The 21899-nt window shown below is 38.6% G+C and overlaps 1 protein-coding gene across 10 annotated transcripts in view; it reads right to left on the bottom strand.

Annotated features, from left to right (window-relative positions):
* TRAPPC8 (trafficking protein particle complex subunit 8) overlaps positions 1 to 21899 on the bottom strand; it is a gene marked incomplete at its 3' end in the record, with an annotated part of 59168 nt that overhangs the window by 33486 nt on the left and 3783 nt on the right. For 7 of the 10 annotated variants that reach the window (XM_079984858.1, XM_079984857.1, XM_079984856.1 and 4 more), the window contains exons 2-7: positions 21438 to 21632; positions 9873 to 9956; positions 5192 to 5281; positions 4164 to 4338; positions 1049 to 1202; positions 434 to 524 (exon numbers count right to left, since the gene is read on the bottom strand). In XM_079984858.1, the coding sequence (XP_079840984.1) occupies positions 434 to 524; positions 1049 to 1202; positions 4164 to 4338; positions 5192 to 5281; positions 9873 to 9956; positions 21438 to 21632 (789 nt within the window). The remainder of the gene's footprint in view (positions 1 to 433; positions 525 to 1048; positions 1203 to 4163; positions 4339 to 5191; positions 5282 to 9872; positions 9957 to 21437; positions 21633 to 21899) is intronic. The other 3 variants (XM_079984862.1, XM_079984863.1, XM_079984855.1) reach the window with 1 other exon arrangement.

The raw sequence follows: 21899 nt of genomic DNA on the forward strand, positions 1-21899 counted from the left end.
CCTTAGAATAATTATGCAGTTTGCTAGTATTATTTCAAAAGGGGACTGAGACAGTGAGTTAGTAGTTTGTCGGTGGCCATCAAAAGAGCTCATAGGAGAACTGAGATTTGAGGTGTGGATTTGCAGCTCATACCCACTGCTTTTTTTTCTAAAAAAATGTTTATGGATATGATCATTTTCCTACTAATATTGAAATACTACACCTCAATGAGGCCAAACTTAGATTCACAAAATGTTTAAGGGCATGCATCCCCCTGCATCCCCCAAGAAAAAAACACTGCTCATATTACATAATTTTAATGGCAGTTACCTTATTATACCATGATGAAATAAGGGCATGTTCTGGCATGATTAAAATTGGACCTGCAATAGTCTGATAACCCACTAGTTTATTTTTGTTTTTTAAACTAAGTTGTTATAAAAAGAAATATACCTTTGGAATCATTACCTAACCCATCCAGTGGTATAAAGTGATCAGAATTCTTATTTGAAATTACTGTATATGGGCCATCTTCATAAGGTTCCTGTCAGGATAAAACATACAAAAACAGTTTCACCTTTCTGAAAATGTAACATATTTTACACTTCTATAAATCACTAATTTATTTCCAACAGAATGTTGCTTGGATACTACTGCAGAGTATGCCTTGTACTCTCTAAGTTATGCTGCAGTTTTCAGAGGCAGAAGGGGACATTGAATCTTCATCACTGGTGATGAGGCGAACTGCTAGTTTAGTCAGCTTATGTATGTTGAAAGGGGAAGTGCCTTTCACTTTTCCACTCACCTCAGGCAGCAAAGTGTCCTGGGCTAGCTGTGTTGGAAGGTACCAGCCAGCAATCAATCATAGTATAAAATAATGCCAAGAAAGAACAAAAGAAGCTGAAACTTTAAACTTCAACTTGTATGTGGATCTGCTTTCTCAGACATTTAAAAACTGCGACAAAATAATTTATTAAATAATTTATTAAATAATTTATCACATACAGCAAAAGGAGTGAAGAGACCCTTCAGTATAGTACAGAAAAAGTTTTAAGTAAAAAAATATACCTGGGTTTGGATAGTGTTTTTCTGAAGATATTGGCTCCAGGGATCAGGAATCTGTTCGTCTGCTCCTCGATTAGATCCACGAGAATTTATCTTAAGTAAATAGCACCCCTGAGTCCCATATCTCTGTTTCATTTCTTCATAAATTGAATCGGCCCTAAAAATTGTAAAGTATTGCAGAATATTTTCAAACATCATCCTTCTTGATGGGTAATCCAACTTCACCTTTATTCCTGGCATGTTCACGTAGCCATAAGCCATAGACCATAGTTTACCAGGCACAAGCAAACTACATCCACTCCTCCTCACTTGTACTGGGAAGAAACAAACTACAATTCCTGGCTCAGCATTACACTTGGCCAGTTTGTTCAACTGTAGTTTGGAGTGAAACAATCAAGCTGTAAAACTAAGCCTGGGGTTGTGATTTCTTTCCTCACAGCATCCATGCATGTTAAGTGCATGGTTTATGGCTTACTGTGGCATGTGAATGCAAACTAGTGTATACTGAATGAACAACTTTGCTTCAGCTCAACGTGCAAAGTTTCAGGAAGGAAACATTTCTCTTCAGAACTACAGAAACTGAAAAGAGTAGCAATCAGTGTTGTACAGAACAATTTATATGAAGCATTCTTGACAAGAATCCCAGCAGTCAGGAAAAACTAGTGATCCATCAGGAAATGTCCATCCCCAACTTAGAAGACTACATGAAGAAAGATTAAGGATTGAATCAGAAAAAAAGTGAAAAAACAGAAACACTGTTGAAGTGACCAGAGATTTAAAGAGCTGAGGATACAGAAATAAGCAACTGCTGACAAGTCAATGCAGCCATATTAATTTTAATTTAACACAGGCAAGGACTGAAAACAATGGCAAACAGAATTATAATAAAGTCCATCAGGAGAAATCTGAACAAGCAGAAGAGTATTCAGTATGGATGTATGTGTGTGTGTGTGTGTATAAAATTATTAATTATTATAATCATCATTATTACCCTGCCCATCTGGGCAGCTTCCAGCATGAATAAAAACATCAAAAGAGGACAGATTTTGAAAAATCAAAAGAAGAGGACAGATGAACATTTAAGAAGAGGCAAACATGGTACTGATAGAAGATTTTGGGAATGTAGTGCATAAAGAACAAGGGTTGTTTCTGCTAGCTCCACTGTGTATGTTTACCTTAGATCTAACCCATGGGTAGGCAAACTAAGATCTGTGGGCCGAATCAGGCCCAACGACCTTCTGGCGGTCCGGGAATCACTGCGTGGATCGCCAGCATGCACATTCTTTCCCTCTCCTTCACATGGCGGCAGCGGCGGCACCTTCCTCCCTCCTCCTGGCTTCTCCCCACCCTGCCTAGAGGAAGGGGGCTGGTCTTTGTTGGTGCCAGCAGTAGTAGCGCTCAAGCAGCAGCCGTTTTAAGCAGCCGCTCTCCAGAGCCCTTTCGCATGCCATTCATCATCCCTCCACCACCGCCAGCCCCTGCTGCTCACAAGACACAGCTAAGCACCCACTGGGGCTCATGGGGCTCATGCATTATTATTTTTTTCAAAATATAGTCCGGCCCCCCACAAGGTCTGAGGGACAGTGTACCGGCCCCCTGCTGAAAAAGTTTGCTGACCCCTGATCTAACCCATTATGTTCAAGCCAACTCTAATGTGAAATATCTGTAGGAATCAGTTTCCATGTAGCATCCATGTAATATGCCTGCAGTGCCAGGACAGCAGTAAACGGCATAAAATTTTGTTGGCACATGCCATTTTGTAAATTGCCCCACCCTGAGCACTTATTTTTTTTTAAGACAGAACAGGGTTCTTTTCTAAGATTGCTATTGTAAAGCCAGGTTAAGAGCAGCAACACATATGCAAAAAAAATATTTCACCAGTTTATGTTTTATATTGTTACGGGCTAATTCTGGTCCGAGTGATTAACTGCAGACAGCTTGACAATTTGAAAAGTCCAATTTCCTATTTTAAAAATGCACACATCCCAGTTGTACACAATGGTAGCAGAAGGTATTCAATAACAAACTTTTAGAGTGTTTTGCAATATCAAGCACTTGCATTTCCTGACTGCTTCATGGAAGAGCTTATGAATTATTCTGAAAAAGCACCATTCTTTATTCTAAAGGAAAAAACATGTATGACTTAGAATACAAAACCCTAAAAGAATTTCCTTAACATGAGCCAGAGGAATCACACTTTATCTAGGAATCCTCCATGACCAAAATATCTGATTTAACCTACTTACCGTATTTTTCGTCCTATAAGACGCACTTTTTCCCCTCCAAAAATGAAGGGGAAATGTGGGTGCGTCCTATGGGGCGAATACAGGCTTTCGCTGAAGCCTGGAGAGTGAGAGGTTCTCGCTCTCCAGGCTTCAGGAAGCTCTGCGCAACCGTCCGGAGCCCGGCGCCAAGCCGCGCCGGCCTCTGGAAGGTCGCGCAGAGCTGCCTGCGTTCCCGGGCTCCATGCAGCTCTGCGCGACCCTCCGGAGCCTGGAGCAAAGCCGCGCCGGCCTCCGGAGGGTCGCGCAGAGCTGCCTGCGCTCCCGGGTTCCGCACAGCTCTGCGCGACCCTCCGGAGCCCGGCGCCAAGCCGCGCAGGCCTCTGGAGGGTTGCGCAGAGCTGCCTGCATTCCGAAGCCTTGGGCGCGCTTCGCACAGATGTCCGCAAGCCTGGGGAGACCGGCGCAGCTCCCTAGGCTTGCGGATAGCAGGCTGTTCTGGGGGCTGGGGTCGGGAGAAGCTCGGGCTTCCCCCATGCCAGCCCCTGCTTGGGGGGGGGGGGAATATTTTTTTTTTCTTTATTTCCCCGCCAAAAAAACTAGGTGCGTCCTATAGGGTGGTGCGTCCTATGGGGCAAAAAATACGGTGCTTTAAAATAATACAGCTCTCTCTCTTTTGGGTTATTTATAGTGGCATAGTCCTACATGATTTATGCTTGTTACAGCAAGTTATATTAGACACATAGTTTTTGTACACCAGAAGGAATTACACCTGTATGTTCAAGAACTGAGGATAATGGAATTATCTTAAACTACATAGACATTAGCAAGTTTAAAATCAGCATTTCAGAAATCTTATAAAGTGTCAGAGAAGCCACTTAGACAACCCTACTCACCTTTGTTCCTCTCCTAAACTCACATCATGCAACAACACATAGTATTTGAGGGTGTTTGGAATGAACCATTTTGGATAAGAGTATTCATTACTATGTTGAATCTGATGCTGCTCTTGTGAAAGCTTTAAAAACTGTTCCACAGGTTCAGGTTCACTAGATGACACCACGAGCATACCTTAGTTGACATTAAGGATGAATCACAAGTTCACAAGTTAACCAAGAACTAGTTAATGCTTGGGTATTGTTCCAATAACAACTTCAGTGCTTCTTTTAAACCTGTGCCTAAATTACATCTAAAGAAAAGCTACAAGTAAGTCACTTGTGATTAATAATAATAATAATAATAATCCATCTTTAGCAAGACAGGTAGCAGCTAACTGAAGATAAAATACTGCCTAAAAATAATGTATAAACGATGAGCTCATTGCAGTCTGTTTGCTATGTTACCATTAGCTAAATAACTGCAAGATTATTCTTTGATAAAGTACTAAAAGCTGGTCAGTACCCAAGAATCTTCACCCAGCTACAATCCTCATATTGCAAGCAGTGATTAAACCAGGAAGCCTCCAATTATGTTTATCAGCATCAGAACAAGCCAGGATATTACACAAAGTTCAAACCAAGAATTAATATCCTGGCTTGTTCCAAAGCTGAAAACCACAGTTTACCATTTCAGATGGAATGTGAAACCATAGTTAATTAAGGGCTTCTTGGTGTAATTGTGGCTCGTTCAAAGGGAGGTGCAAAGGGGTTCTGTACAAGCAAAAACACATAAAAACTGAGTAATTTAAGGTTCTGAATAATGCAGGTTTTTGCTGCAATTATTAGCAATTCAATATCAAACAACTCAAACACAAACAAAATGACCTTGAGCACCATATACTCCCAATTAATTCCAATAAAGATTTTGGAAAACAGAATTGTTTTGTTGCAGTTTCCTGCTTTTTTAATAAGCTTCTTTACTAGCAGATGTAGGACAGAAGCATCTTATATACAACATACATTTATCTTTCTGTTCCAAAGGATACAGGCTACATAGTGGTTTAGGAATTCATGGTCTGATGATGGCATAGACTGAAGAAAACTCTCTCGATAAGCCTCAAACCATGGAGTGGTAGCTGAAATAAATTAAAAAGATATCACAGAAACATTTAAAATGAAGAGTCAAGCTACTCTGCTGTAAAAAAAAAAAGTAGACAACTTAACTGCCAGCAGGAAAAAGTTATCAAGCCTAACAGTAGTACTAATTAGTTATTGAGCACTTCTGCAGTATGATTTGGACAAAGAGTAGAAGAAACTATTTTCAAGATTGCAATTCATAAAGAAAGGGAAGCTAATGAATATTTCATTCATATGGTTCACAATATATCCCATGGCTGTAATGCAACCATTTCGCCCCTCTGCTACTTCCATACAATTTGATTCATACTGCCATGCCTGTACAACTACAGCGTATCAGTAGTATAGTTTTGGGAATTTTTCATTTATTTGAACAAAAACAGAATTCACACTAAAAAAAGAACACCACAATTTTGGAGTGTCCTGGTTTTTACTTTTTGAAATATGACAGCCTTATCTGTAAGTTACCCAGAAGTCAGCTCCATTGAGTTCAATGAGATGTAGTCTGATGTCTGTAGTCTTAAGTGTGTGTATACATAATTTTTATTCAGTTTTTAAATAAACAGAAACAACTAAGACTAAGCGAGACATTGTAACATACAAAGGAGTTGAGGAAATGGCTGGGGAGAAAATAGGGGAGGAGAGAATTAGGGGGGAGAGGTGACAGCAGGGCCCCAATACAAGATTCACTGATTTTATTTAAAGTACAGAATAATAAAATGTAAAATGGATTGGTGAATTGCATTACAATGCAAGTGTGTATATGATTGCAATCTACATTTTGTTAAGATTCTAAAATCAGTTATATCATTTTTTGCAATTCCAAATTACAAGTAAGCTCCACTTAAGAAACATGATCTAATGCTGAGATTATTCAGAGAACAATCAAAATATATTAAACAAGAAGCAATATAGCTAGCATACATTGATCTAACACTGACAAAGGGAACCTTCAGGCTGCAGAACTCATTAGGCCCGCAAGGCCGTTTTTCCCAGATGCTAGGTATAGGTCCGGCAGGGTCACAATTGGTCATGTACATTCAATGTTACTAAAATCACATGTTCATCACAATGAAACTGGTTATAGGTATAGTATAATTCTAAATTTGAAAAACATAGAACAGGAATTTGTTTTGTTGTCATGGTTGTGGTTAGATGGGCACCTTTCAGGATTTGTTACCACCACAAGTATAGAAAACAAGACTACTATTCCCTTCTAGTAAACCCACTGTATAGATTTCACCTTTTTTTCTTTTTTTAAGACTGTAAATGCATTGCTTTCTCACAAATACCATTAGAAGCTCACAGGCACCTCACATTCAAGTAAAGGCCCAATTCATTTGTTAAAGCATAACCCAGTATTTTAATATTTTAATTCTGGAACGTAAACACTACTTTTGTACCATTCAGCATAACCATCATCACTTTTTATATCCAAGACACCAAAATATCAGAAAAAGAAGTCCTCCTATGACTTTCAAAAGTAATATTGTTAATCACTAAAGCATCATACTGCTCCTCATTCGAGAAAAGGTATTGTAGCGGTTTCTAATCTCAAAATTTGAATATATTTTACTTACGTAATTATATACCACTTAATCATCCATAACTTATAAGCAGTTTATGTAGAATAAAGAATGCCCGTTAAAATATTGATCAAAGTAAGTTAAAAGCAAGTTTTTTTGTGTTTTTTTATTTGTTTTTCTGTTATATCTCGTCGTCAACACATACTATGTTACAGTCATACATAAAAATAAATAAATACCATGGATATAGGTCATAAACATATGATGGTAATAATAACATAGCTATATTTTTCCAAGATTCTTTAAATCACATATATCTTGAGTTAAACTTCCCTTCCACTCTTTCCATGGTTTCCTATCTACTATCCTTTTAACTGCTTTCTTACTCTACTAAATTATTTTCATTACTTTACACCAGGCATGCCCAAAGTCCATTTGAGGGGCCTAATCCAGCCCACCAGTCGGTTTAATCCGGCCGCTGTGGCAGTTTATTTCCTGGGGTAAAATCCTAAAAAAAAAACCCTCAACAACTTCAATCCTAAAAAAAAAGGTTGGTCCTTCACTTCATCAAATCTGGCCCTCTTTGAAAAGTTTGGACACCACTGCCTTACATAATCTCACATTGTAACATCTACTGCTGAGTATTCTGTTCAATCCGTTATGATTATTTTCTTGTTATATTTTTCCATATAATCCCGATATAATATCCAATCCTCTTTCAATCTCTTAGCATCTTTATTTCTTAATCTATCTGTCATACTGGCTAAGTATTCTAACATTTTGAGGTGTCATTTTTCTCTTGATGGTTGTGTATCTGTTTTCCATTTTTGTGCAAATAGAATTCAAGCAGCTGTAGTCACACACATCCATAGGGTAATTGGGGGGGGGTGTGTTCTGTTGTTACTATTCCCAGAAGAAAAGCCTCTGGATTTTTGGTAAACATTCTTTTAAACATTTTTTTAAGTTCATTATACACTATTGTCCCAGAATTATTTTGTTCTCCTCCACAATCACCTGTTTAGGGAAGCTTTTAATGTTTGATGTATTACAGTATTTTAATATTTTTTTGGAAGCCGCCCAGAGTGGCTGGGGAAGCTCAGCCAGATGGGAGGGGTATAAATATATTATTATTATTATTATTATTATTATTATTATTATTATTGATAGAATGTACCAACTGTTTCTTGGCATTTCCAACATTTGTCACTTTTAGATCTAAATATTTTGGCTAGTCTGCTTGGCGTCAGATACCACCTGTGGATCATTTTTAAATAGATCTCTTTTAACACGTAACATGCAGTAAATTTTAAATTTATTTTCTACAATTGCTCCCACAGATTTAAATCAATATTGTGATCCACATCTTGTGCCAACTGATAACGGATGATTTAACTAATTCTTCTTTCGTTTCCCACTCAAGTAATATTTTATACATTTTAGTTAGGTTAGATCTTAATATCTCTTTTTCAAATTGTGATGGTTGTTCTGTGAATCTCACTTTTTTGTCTGCCTTAAATTTGGAGTTAATTTGATAATAATTTAGCCAATTCAACACATAAATTCTTTAATCTCTTCTCTTCTTTTTTTCATTTTTAGTTCTCCTTCTAAGAAATCTAACAACTCATTGTAGGTACCCCACTTAACCCCCATGTTAATTTTTTTCCTTGTCTCTGCTTCTATCAGGGATAATCACCTTGGTGTTTTGTTTTCCAATAAGGTTTTATATTTTTCCCCATTCTCTAATTTAATTTTTCCTAATAACATGGTACTACAATGAGATTTTTCCTAATAACATGGTTAGAGAAACTTTTATGTATTCCAGCTTTGCCGTACCAAATACATGTATGCCAACCATGTTTGACGTCAGGTCCCTCTAAATCTAACAACTGTGTGTTTTCCAGCAGCACCCAATCTTTTATCCAAAACAGGCAGGCCACTTCAAAATACAACTCTGAGTCTGAGAGTGAGAAACCCCCTCTATCTTTTATATCAATAGGAATATTATTTTATCCTGGGTTTCCTCCTCCATATAAATTTAGACAGGTATTCTTGCCATTCTTTTAGACAGTGTACATCGTTAAGTACTGAGATTGTTTGGAACAGAAATAAATTTTTGGGAGGATATTCATTTTTATCACTGAGATTCTCACTATTAAAGAAGACCTAATAGCACGGAAAATAAAAAAGAAAAGAAAAATCCTCTGCACATTCTGGATCTAACCAAAGTCTAAAATGAACTCAAATTCCTAGTGCCTGCTTCCTCCATCTGAGACATACTTAGAAAAGAGTGGAATTGCCAAACACATAATCAATTTAGGGAAGAGGAAACCAGCAAACTTCTCCCTTAGTTTCAGTACCAATGCTTCCTTCCATGCAAGTCCCTTTTTGCAGCCCGAGTGGTTTGACAAGGGAGAAAATAGTAACCACTGATGTCTCGAGCACTGTCAATTAAGTTTCTGTTTATCACACAATCACATTCAAGATTAATCATAATAGCCTTGTTAACAACAAAAAGAACTAAGTTTTCCCAGGAATAATGTGCTGGGCAAATGCAATATATCACAAACAGGAATGCTGTTGTAGTGAAAGACATCCAAATTCCATACAACAAATGAGCAACTATACATTTGTTAAGCTATAAACTACAAGACCCTAAAACAAAATATGATTAACAACAACAAGCCAGCTAAGAAAAATATGGTAGGTAGTGAACAGCAGCTTACAACTCATCTGAACACTACTATTATTTCCAATTATCACAAAAAAGTTATTGTTTAAAAAAGGAAAAGGAGGCAAGCATTTCTGGAAAGTCAAGCAATTTAAAATTCAGCATGCTCAATCAAGTCAATAGAGAATGATTTTCTCTTCATTTTGATCTATGGAATAATCACAATTGGATTTAAAAGAAAAGATAAGATCTCAGCAACCATCACCAATATTTATTTCTAGGAATGAAATCTATTCTAAGAAAAGTGTAATAGGGTGGTAAGAAAAGATGGATGGGTTGCATAACAAAGGAATAGAAAGGACTATTTAGGAAACCCACACCAGTCACACAAAATACCTGAATAAAACGTGGATGTGTTCAGTCCCATCAGTGTGTCTTTCCAACTACTGTACCAAGGAACACTAGCTTTAACTGAGAGATCTGACAGAGAAAACATGGAAGTATTAAACTAAGCAGGTAGTTTGTATACATTTCATCTTCGTTCAGGTTTAGGAAGCCTCTTTCATATGCATGTGAAAATCTACTGGATACACGTAAACCCTTAAGCTTCCACTGACGTCTCTGGACATAGGACACTTTCAGAACCAAACATGAAAAATATAAAACCAAGAGCATTTTGTCTTGAGCATACTGCATCATGCTCATTCTCTTCAGAATTAGAATGTTTTAAAGCTTCTGAGAAAGCAGGTGTATTTGACAGAATTTATTCAGTAACATTGAATATTTTAAGCATTTGTTATAGGGTAACTGTGCCTTACTAAGAACATAACTAGGTTTAAACATATGGGATGTGTACAGTATCAATCTACAACCGTTGCTTACTGGAAAAAAACCCAAAGTAGCATTTTTATTTTGGGGCTTATTACAAAAAAAGACTTATGCTCATTGAAATATTCACACACCCCTAAGTCTTCATCTTCTTCTTTAAATGCAGATATTGTTTGAAAGAGGAAATGGCATTTCATGGGGGTGGGGGGAGCAGGGAAAATCAGCCAGACAGAGAGCATCACTTCGAACACACTTTTAAGGCAATCTCAGCACAATCACTAAAAAAAACTACTATATTAACTATATTTTTCTCCATTCAACAGGTATCATCACTCATGGGCACACACACATACACTCAGCACAAGCCTGGTACCTCTAAAACTACACTTAATGATATGATAAAGTTGATAGTCTTTCCTTGGACTATTTTAACTCATGTGCAATTTTATAGTTTTGTTTTGCAACTTTTAATTTTTGTCTGCTGCTACAATTGTTCTGTTTTTTATACATTATAAAATGAAATAATAATTTAAAAAACACACGTGGAATACAGAAAATAATGTACTTGCAAAACCGAGACATACACCTAAGACAGACAACTGATTACCCAACTAACTATAACAAGAGACAAGAGTTTTTTAGGAACAAATAATGAAACTTCTCACATGGTCAGTAGTCATGCCTTTTGACATGTCCGAAGCATTTCCACTGGCCATGCATTTTTAAATATATTGAATACTCAAGAGTAGGATACTTCAGACATGTCAAAGGGCATATAAAATGTTTTTGGGGTTTTTTTAAGTGTTTAAAATATTGGGTGTATTTTAAAATATACTATTCAAAAAGTCTGTTCACACCAGCTTTCCCCCCCTGAGAAATATCTCAGGAACACGAGTTGTAGTTCACACCATATCCTCTAAGTGGAAAGTGACATATTAGTGCTCCAGTTCTGGGTTTTACTGGAGTCCTACTTTCAATAAAGAATCCTTTCTCTCCCTCTGTTGGGGTCTCTCCTGATATGTTCTTAGCCCCCTGCTATTCATTCCCAAGATCTAGGCCAAATTCCATCACGACAGGCCTTCCAGAAGCTGCATGCCAGTGGTGGGTCCAAAGCCAAAGAACAACAAACTGTTACAGTAGGCTTCTTCTAGCCCTTCCTTTCCAGTCAAACAAATTCAGAGGTTTCACACACACACAAACACACATGCATCTCTCAATTTGGCAAGAGACATGATCACAGTTGTAACGGGACGCAGGTGGCGCTGTGGGTTAAAGCCTCAGTGCCTAGGGCTTGCCGATCGAAAGGTTGGCGGTTCGAATCCCTGCGGCGGGGTGCGCTCCCGCTGCTCGGTCCCAGCACCTGCCAACCTAGCAGTTCGAAAGCACCTCCGGGTGCAAGTAGATAAATAGGGACCGCTTACCAGTGGGAAGGTAAACGGCGTTTCCATGTGCGGCTCTGGCTCTGGCTCTGGCCAGAGCAGCGATGTCACGCTGGCCACGTGACCCGGAAGTGTCTCCGGACAGCGCTGGCCCCTGGCCTCTTAAGTGAGATGGGCGCACAACCCCAGAGTCTGTCAAGACTGGCCCGTACGGGCAGGGGTACCTTTACCTTTACCTTTATGATCACAGTTGTAGAACACATTCCAGCCGGGCAAAAACACTCAAAGAAAATGAGCAGCAGGGCTGGGGTGAGGGTATCCAGCATAGGCAAAGTCCTAACAGCCAGAAAGGAGCCTGGAGAGATACATTGGGCCAAAGTTCCCAATGCTGGCTCTATAGTCCTTTAGTAATCTCATCAATTTCTATGGCTATCAGTCCTATTTATATGCAGACGACACCCAACTCTCTCTCCTACCCTCAAGCTGTCCCTCCCCACTCTAATCCCATATCTCCAACTGCCTCTTTGATATTTCTAATTGAATGCTTTGCTATAGCCTCAAACTTTTTATGTTTAAAGACCAAACCTCCTATTTCCCCCAAAGCCCTACTTCTTCTATTTTTTTTTTTTATAATGATTTTTATTAATTTTCCACACATAAAATAAAGAACAATGTAACACAGTATAACTTCATAATCATCGGTTCATAACCTTTTTTCTCTGACTTCCCCATACCTCCCTATCCCTGCATCCTTGTTTAAAATTCTTTAGCAACCCTTAAGTCCATTGTCTTAGTTCTTTTTCATAAATATTTCTTAAGTTTTTTTTTGTTTACTGCTGCAATTCTTTACTTCTTACCCCCTGACATCTTAACATTCCTCAATTTTACAGTTATTTTTAAGATATATCTTGAAATTCTTCCAGTCCTCTTCCACTGTCTCTTTCCCCTGGTCCCGGATTCTGCCCGTCATCTCAGCCAGTCCCATAAAGTCAATCACCTTTGTTTGCCATTCTTCCAGAGTAGGTAGTTCTTGCATCTTCCAATACTTTGCCAGTAGAATTCTTGCTGCTGTAGTGGCATACATAAAGAATGTCCTATCCTTCCTTAACACCACTTGGCCCACCATACCCAAGAGGAAAGCCTCTGGTTTCTTAGGAAAAGTCCACTTAAGGACCTTCTTAATTTCATTATAGATCATTTCCCAGAAAGCTTTAACCTTTGGGCAGGTCCACCAAAGGTGGTAGAAAGTGCCTTCAGTCTCATTACATTTCCAACACTTATTATTAGGCAAATGATAAATTTTTGCAAGCTTGACTGGGGTCATGTACCACCGGTAGATCATTTTCATAATATTTTCTTTTAAAGCATTACATGCAGTAAATTTGATACCGGTGGTCCATAACTGTTCCCAGTCAGCAAACATAATATCATGACCTATGTCTTGTGCCCATTTAATCATAGCTGATTTCACCGTTTCATCCTGTGTATTCCATTTTAACAGCAAGTTATACATTCTTGATAAATTCTTAGTATTGGGTTCCAACAATTCTGTTTCTAATTTTGACTTCTCTTTCTGAAATCCTATTTTCCTGTCCTGTTTAAACGTCTCATTTATCTGGTAGTAATGCAACCAATCTCGAACCTTAGGTTTTAGTTTCTCATAACTCTGAAGTTTCACCCTTTCACCATCGTATTCTATAATCTCATGATATTTTGGCCATTTAGAATCCATATTAAGCTTTTTTACTTCCCTAGCTTCCATTGGTGACACCCACCTAGGGGTTTTGCTTTCCAACAGATCTTTGTATCTAATCCAAACATTATACAATGCTTTCCTTACAATATGGTTTTTAAAACTTTTGTACACCTTTACCTTGTCGTACCATAAATATGCATGCCAACCAAAGCTATTGTCATACCCTTCCAGATCTAAAATGTCAGTATTCTCAAGAAGTAGCCAGTGTTTCAACCAGCAGAAAGCTGCTGATTCATAGTAGAGTCTTAAGTCCGGCAGGGCAAACCCCCCTCTATCCTTTGCATCAGTTAAAATCTTAAATTTAATTCTGGGCTTTTTGCCCTGCCAGACAAATTTTGATATATCTTTCTGCCACTTCTTGAAACAATCCATCTTGTCCACAATCTGCAGCGTCTGGAATAGAAACAGCATTCTAGGCAATACATTCATCTTAATAGTAGCGATTCGGCCTAACAAGGAAAGTTTCAGCCTTGACCAAATTTCCAGATCCTTTTTAACTTCTGACCAACATTTTTCATAATTATCCTTAAATAAATTCACATTCTTAGATGTTAAGTTTACCCCTAGGTATTTTACCCTTTTTGTTATTTCCAAGCCTGTTTCATTCTGAAAACTCTCTCTTTCTTCCATTGTTAAATTTTTTTCCAACACTTTCGTTTTTTGTCTGTTCAATTTAAAACCTGCTACTCGACCAAATATTTCAATTAATTCTAAAACTCTTTTAGTACTAGTGTCTGGCTGTTGCAAGGTCAATACTAGATCATCTGCAAATGCTCTTAATTTATAATGTCTAACTCCGACCTGAACTCCTTTAACCAACTGGTCCTTTCTGATCATGTTTAACAAAACCTCCAGGACTGATATAAAAAGTAAAGGGGATATTGGGCAACCTTGTCGTGTACCTTTTTCTATAGGTATTTCTTCTGTTACCACGTTATTTACAATTAATTTGGCTTTTTGTTGAGAATATATTGCACCTATACCGTTTTCAAAACCTTGACCTACCCCCATCCCTTGGAGATTCTTTTTCATAAAAGTCCAACAAATGTTGTCAAAGGCTTTCTCCGCATCCACAAAAATCAAAACTGCTTTCCTATTAATGTCAACGTCCAGCAGCTCCAAAATGTCTATAATGTTCCTCACATTGTCTGACATATGTCTACCTGGGAGAAAGCCTGTTTGGTCCTTATGAATCTCTTCTACCAACACTCTTTTCAATCTTTTTGCCAAAATGTCTGCAAAAATTTTGTAATCCACATTGAGTAAAGATATAGGGCGGTAGTTTTTAACTTGGTTCTTCTCAGTCTCTGTTTTCGGTATAAGTGAGATGAAAGCCTCTTTCCACGATTCAGGTGCCTTTTTCCCCTTCAAAATTTCATTGCAAACTTCCTTCAATGGTTGTATCAGCCATTCTTTCAGCATTTTGTAATATTTGGCCGTCAGACCATCTGGTCCTGGTGATTTTCCCAGTTTCATATTTTGAATGGTACCCTCTATTTCTTGTTCTGTTATTTCCTCATTTAAGATCCTTTTACTTTGTTCTGAGATTTTTGGTAAACCGTATTTTCTGATAAATTCTTCTATTTCTTGCTCGTTGGTTGGCCCTTGTGCATACAATTTCTTAAAAAAGCTTTGAAAACAATTGTTGATCTCGTTGGGTTTGTGGATAATCTTTCCATCCATTTCTAAACTTGTTACCGTATTCATTTTCTGCCTTTTTTTCAATTGCCATGACAGAAGTTTCCCACATTTATCCGCTGATTCAAAAGTTTTTTGTCTCATTTGCTTTATCTTCCATTCTATTTGTTGGTTCATGAGTTCCATATATTGCATCTGATGAAACTTTATTTCTCTCAAAATCTCATGAGACTTTGGTTTGGACCTCAACTTCTTCTCTCCTTCTTTTATTTTTTCTAAAATTTTTTCCTTCTTTTCATTTTGTTGCTTCCTCTTAATAGAATTTTGTTGAATTAGGAAACCTCGCATCACGGCTTTGCTTGCGTCCCAGATTATTCTTTTTTCCACATCTGTTTTCCTGTTGATCTCAAAATAATCTTTTAATGTTTTAAGGGCCTTCTTGTGGATCTCTTCGTCCTTAAATAGGGTGTCATTCATTCTCCATCTAAAGGAACCAGTAGTTGTTAGTTTCATCTCCATCTTAACCGCGTTGTGGTCGGAGCACGTTTTTGGGCAGATTTCTACTTTTTTTGTTCTTGACGCCAGACTGCTAGAAATCCAAATTTGGTCTATTCTTGTCCATGTCATTTTTGCTTCTGAGAAGAAAGTTCCCTCTCTCTCTAAAGGATTCTTTGTTCTCCAAATGTCAATCAAGTCCATTGTTTCAGTCATTTCAAAAAAGATCCTTGGTAGTCTCCCTTCTTTCGAGATCACTTGTCTCTGTGCTTTATCCATGTTTGTTGAGACAACTCCATTCATATCTCCCATCATTAGGATTTTATAATCTAAAAAGTCAACTAATGTCTCATGCAACTTCCTAAAGAATTCAGCCTTCCCTTCATTTGGGGCATAAACTCCCACAATTAATATCTTTTCTCCTTGAATTTGTATTTCAATTGCCAGGTATCTTCCTTGTTCATCTTTAAATATCAATTTTGGAGCCAACTTTTCCTTTGCATAGATCACCACACCTCTTTTCTTTACTTTATCTGATGAAATAAATTCTTGACCGAGTCTCTTATTTATTAATAATTTCCTGTGTATCCTGGCAATATGGGTTTCTTGCAAACATATTATGTCTAATTGTTCTTTCTTCAAAATGTGAAAAACCTGTCTTCTTTTCCGAGGAAGGTTCAAACCATTACAGTTCCAACTAAGGAGTTGCAGAGACATTTTGTATTTAGGTAGCTGTTCCTCCAACTGCTCCAAGCTTCTGCTCTTCCTCCGATGGTGGTAATGAAAGTCCAAATGACAAATTTGCTATATCGGGTGGTTCCCTCTCCTCCACGGTTCCTTTCTGCAAATCCTCCAGATACTTCTCTAGAAATAGTTCTTTGTCCTGAATTGTTTTTATTTTAATCTTCCTTCCATTGAAGTTAAAGGACAATCCTTGTGGAAATTCCCATCTGAATGGTATAGTATTTTTCTTCAGCAGGTCTACTAAACTCTTGTAATATGTTCTCACCTCTAAAATGTATTTAGGAATGTCCTTAAAAATCTGTATCTGACAATTTTGGATCACCAGTGCCTTTTGGTAATGCAAATTCAATATTCTATCTCTTTCTTCTTTTGATCTCAATGTAATTAGGCAGTCCCTTGGTTTTTTGTCCTGCCTTCTACCCAGTCGAAAGGCTGATATTATCTCAAGTTCCTCATCTTCCTCCCATTCCTCCCGCCAAAAAGTTATGATGTTCTCTGTGAGAAATTTCACAAGGTTGTCCCCTTCCACTTCAGGCACCAATCTAAATTTTAAATTCTTCTCTTTACGTTGAAGTTCCAGTAAGGAGAGGGCTGCATCATGCTCATTCACTTTTTTAATAATAGGCCCAAATTTTTCCCTTGTCTCTTCAGCTGTTATTTTTGCGCTTTCTGCAATCTTTCGTGTTTCTGAATTTTCCTGAATTAATCTATTTATAGAATCTGTGTTCGATGCGACACTAACCGTATTCACATCCAACCTTGTTGTCAACTCTGTTAATTTTTTAGAATTCTCTGTCGAAAGTTTTGTCAATGCTTCCAGGGATTGATTTATTTTAAGTAGAGCCTGAGTCATAGGATCCATAGAAGCTGGTGTTTTTTCCTGCACAGCTGCAGTTCCTGATATAGAGGCCCTTTTCTTGTGAGATTGTTTTGCCTTCTGCCTTGTTACTATCTCTTCTGTAGGGGCACTCATATCCTCAAGGTCGTTTTCACAGAGTTGATTCCCAAGTGGAAAATCCCACTGTTACTTTTTCAAGTGCAACAGTTTCAGATAGAGCCCTCTAGAGGGAGCATTCAATTGTATCCAAATGGCAAAGATGGAAAAAAACAAAGAAGCAAGGGAGTATAACAGTAGCCAAAAGTTTCGAATGTCCAAATTATAAAGTCTCTATTTTTCTATGTGGCCAAAATGCAGCAAAGTACATCTAAGGTCCGATAACTTTTTTGCAAACAAGTCCCCGCTCTCAAAGTTTGACAGTCCACGTCCCAGGTGTCTTGTTTGGGCAGCCCGACCCCAGGGGATTTGGCAATGGAAGGTCTTAATTTCCATTAATTTTCCAGCAGATTAACAACATTCCAATCCCTTCCCCCCTTCTCCTGCCAGTCTGGGGGGAGATTTTAAGTCCGATGTCAGTTTGACAGCTTAAAAAAATTAGAAAGGTTCCCTTTAAGTGCAGCTTGATTTTCGTTGCTTTATTCCTTCTGCAGTTCCGGGGAGGCAGACTTCCTTAATTTTTGCCTTTCCCGTTTTCAGCCAAATTTATTTTTTAAAAGTCCCGTTGCTTTTCCAATCTTACTCACGGGTGTTGTGGTCAAATTCCAATTGCAGGAAGGAATCGGCGCTCTCCGCTCATGGCGACGCGGCTTCACTCCGCTAGCTGGGTGACGACTCTCAGCACCGCGCTTACCCCGATGCCGCTCAGAAGCCTTTAAAAAGGCTCCCTCACAGTACCGGGGGGCGCAAAGGGTGCCCACCGAATCTCCTTTGTTCACAGGCTCCGCGCCTGTGATTTTAGGGGTCCCCCGCTTGCCGTAGCGGGTGAGACCCGAACTAACGGAGCAGTCCTGCCTCGGAGCTCGAGGCTCGGACCGCCATTAAGCGCTGGCGCCGACCGGAAGTCAAAGCCCTACTTCTTCTAGCCCTTCCTTTCTCACTGGCGTTATTACCATCCAGTCACATTTTGATGCCTAGATCATCTTTGTTCCTCATATTCAAACCATAGCTTTTCCCTTTGCAACACTGAAAAACTATAATCCTTTCCTTCTGCAAAAACGAAGTAGACTAGTCCTGACCTAGTTTGCTGCAATCTCTAGACTTTAATTGTCTCTCAGTCTCATCACATCTATCTAGTACTCTGCTGCCTATGTCATTTGCTCTGATCATGACAAAAGATGGTATATAAATTTAATAAATAAAGATAAATAGATAAAACACTTCTTAAATCCTATGTCGGTTACCTCTCCACTCCTAGATCCAGTACAAGTTCCTTGTCCTTTTTTCATGGCCTTGCCCACCCTCACACCCCATTACATCTTTTTTATATCCCAACAGCTCTACCCATGATCTTTCCTTCTAAAGCTCCACCATTTTCTACCACCTGAAGATCTCCTGCAGCCTCAGAACATGTTGCCCTTTCTCTCTCATGCTACTCCATGTGCTTCAACAGCCTCCAAGAACATCTGTATGATGTTACATCTCCTTTCCTTCAAAATACACCTTTTCCCTGAAGACTTTGGCATAAGGTGTTGGTAGATAAAGTGATAAAACACTTGCTTACACTTTCACATTTTCGATTGTAACTAACCTGATGCACTAGCACAAGCCAGTGAAAGGACTTCCACTAACACAATGGGGTTTCCCACCTTCAAAAAACGTGCTCTGAAGGGACGTGAAAACCCCCAGAATAGCACATGAGAGGAGAGGAAATATAGTCCCATATGCAAGTAGAAATGTTTGCGCTGACAGAACAATTGTATTACAGTGGCACTGAATTCCATTTAAAGTTTACTGAGTAGACTTGTCCTCATATACTCTGAAAGGACATGCACACTGGTTACACAGTATACCGTATTTTTCGCCCCATAGGACGCACTTTTCCCCCTCCAAAAATGAAGGGGAAATGTGTGTGTGTCCTATGGGGCGAATGCAGGCTTTCACTGAAGCCTGGAGAGTGAGAGGGGTCGGTGCGCACCGATGCCTCTAGCTCTCCAGGCTTCAGGAAGCTATCTGCAAGCCTTGCAAGCCCGGCGGGAGTTCCCGCGGGCTCACAAGGCTTGCGGCCAGCAGCCTGCCGCCCGAAGCACAGGGAGCCCTCCGGAGGGCTCCCCGTGCTTCGGGCGGGTGTCCGCAAACCTTGGGGCTGCAGCCGCGGCTGGGGGGGGGGAATATATTTTTTTATTCATTCCCCCCCCCAAAAAAAAAACCGAAGTGCGTCCTATGGGCCGGTGCGCCCTATAGGACGAAAAATACGGTAAATAAAACAAGAAATAACAACAATTTTCTCTATGTTTCATTTGCTGCTTATACATACAGTATGATTACATAAAGACATGGGGTAATCTAGAAAAGTGATGCATGTACAGGAGATTTTCAAGCAGAAAGGTTCAGGTAATAAAAATTATTTTCATGGAGCTTAATTTCTAGCTAGGTGTTTCTAGAATTACAGCCTTAAAGACAGCCTTTGCAGGATTTTTGTCTTCAACTACTAAAATACTGACTATGCAAAAAAACCCTCAATCCAACTCAATTATTTTACTTAATCAGCAGTCAAGTGAATACACAGAACTTGAGTCATCTAAAGCAACTTACACACATTAACTGGATTTCAACATAGTACAAACAAAGAATGAGGATGTGTTGTATATGAACAGCCACAGACAGAGAGCTACAGCAATACAAGCATAATAAAAATGATAGGATGTATTTTAATTTGTACAGATTTCACTCCACACAAAAAGGAACAACTATGATCTGCTTTCACTTACATGTTACAAATAGTATGAATAGGGCAGTTGCATTTCTAGAAATATGTTTATATTTTAGTTTTTTGAAACTTCACTTACCTCGCCTCCCTTAATCCAGACACTATATAATAATGTTTTTTAGAAAACAATTTTTATTCCCATTAAGCAAAAAGCAGAGTACTTTTAGCTAATGGGAGTAAGATCTAATGGGCAACATCCAATGGTAACCATCCACCAGCCAAACGAACTTCCACTCAAACAACAGGACTTTCCCTTCCTCTCCTTCCCCACACCCATTCCAGAATCCCCTCCAAAAAATGTGCTCCAGTCTATTTTGGGGGAAAGGGAAACACAGGGAGCTGCAAGGAGAAAGGGAAATCCCATTACAAGAGTAGACATCCACTTGCACAACTTTTCTACAGAAAAGTAGTACTGGTTTCAACACTTTTTCTATAAGTAATTATACCTAAGGGCAGAATTGTATGTTACCCTAGAGTTCTCAACCCTTTCTTAACATACAGTAAAAAATTGTGGCCTGACATAAATGCATTCTGCACTTCCTGGACACTGTCAGTGATGTGGACTGAGGAATCTCATTACATAATATCACATAGGTATGCAGAAAGCTTATGCTGTCTTTTGGAGGGAGGGGCAGAAATCAGGCAAGTTGCTCCTTTCATATTTATGGTGTGGAAGCTTCTCACAGAACCAGAACCCTTCCTCACTAGTGACAGCCACTTCACTTGGAGAAATGATGGGGACTGGGGGTCTGCAGCTGCTTATTTGTCCATCTGCATTCTATGAGCCAGATGAATATTGATGAGAGGGCAGTAATGGTGAGAAGCAATAGTGGGACAATGCTAACTTTGATGACAGCACTAAGTATATGGCTAAATGTTACAGGGTGGGAAGGATAAAGCTCAACATTTTGGGCAATAACCATTTATCTTACATGTACCTCTGCCCTTCAAAGAAATTTGGCTGGGATTAACAATTCCAAAATTGAAAATAAGCAGCAATGGAGAGTGGGAATCAAAGTAGGAGCATTTCTAACACTGTCTGCTGCTTTTAAAAAAAACCAACTCCAACAGTATATATGGAATTTTATCAACATGGAAATAGGCAACAAAACTGAAGAATTCCCACATTTCCTGCATATACAGTATTGTATTGTATTTTTATCCTGAGCAATTCCCAAACTGCCTATGTGTGCAGAACTGTACCTGTTATATTATATTGTATTTTTCTGTACTGTAGTAACTAATCACTGTACAATATCAAGTTTTCAAAGCTGTAAGCTGTATGTCTCTCACTGGGAAAATATAAAACAAAACAAAATATAAAATCATTAACACATTTCAATGTCTTGTTACATACCACTAATGTTGAGATCATAATCTCCCGCAGTAATCACATTAGCTACTAATCCTTCAGCAGGCTGACTAACAGTCACAACATCATTCAGAAGCTTCCGAATGGCTCCTTGTTGAGGTGGCTGTGTAATAATGTTGTTGACAGCAATTTTCAAGTTTTTGATTATGTGAAGTTGGTTGTTGGGATCTCTCATGTGCACTAAAGTAAGAAAACAGCTGTGTTAGACTAGTCTGCTCTGAAGCAATGCTCAATACATAACATTTCTGTAAAAAAAATTCAAAACATATAGTATCTTCAAAATTTTTGAAAAGGCAAGCAAGATATCCTCTCACAAAATATTCAAAATGAGAACATTCCTTTAGACTGCAATCTCTCTAAGAAGTAACTCCCACTGGAGTTAGTAGGGTGCACTTTTGATTTAACATGCATGGGATTATACTATTTTACATTATTGAAAGTGCTAGA

This window comes from Podarcis cretensis (genome assembly GCF_951804945.1).
Source record: "Podarcis cretensis genome assembly, chromosome: 7".
NCBI lineage: Eukaryota > Metazoa > Chordata > Lepidosauria > Squamata > Lacertidae > Podarcis > Podarcis cretensis.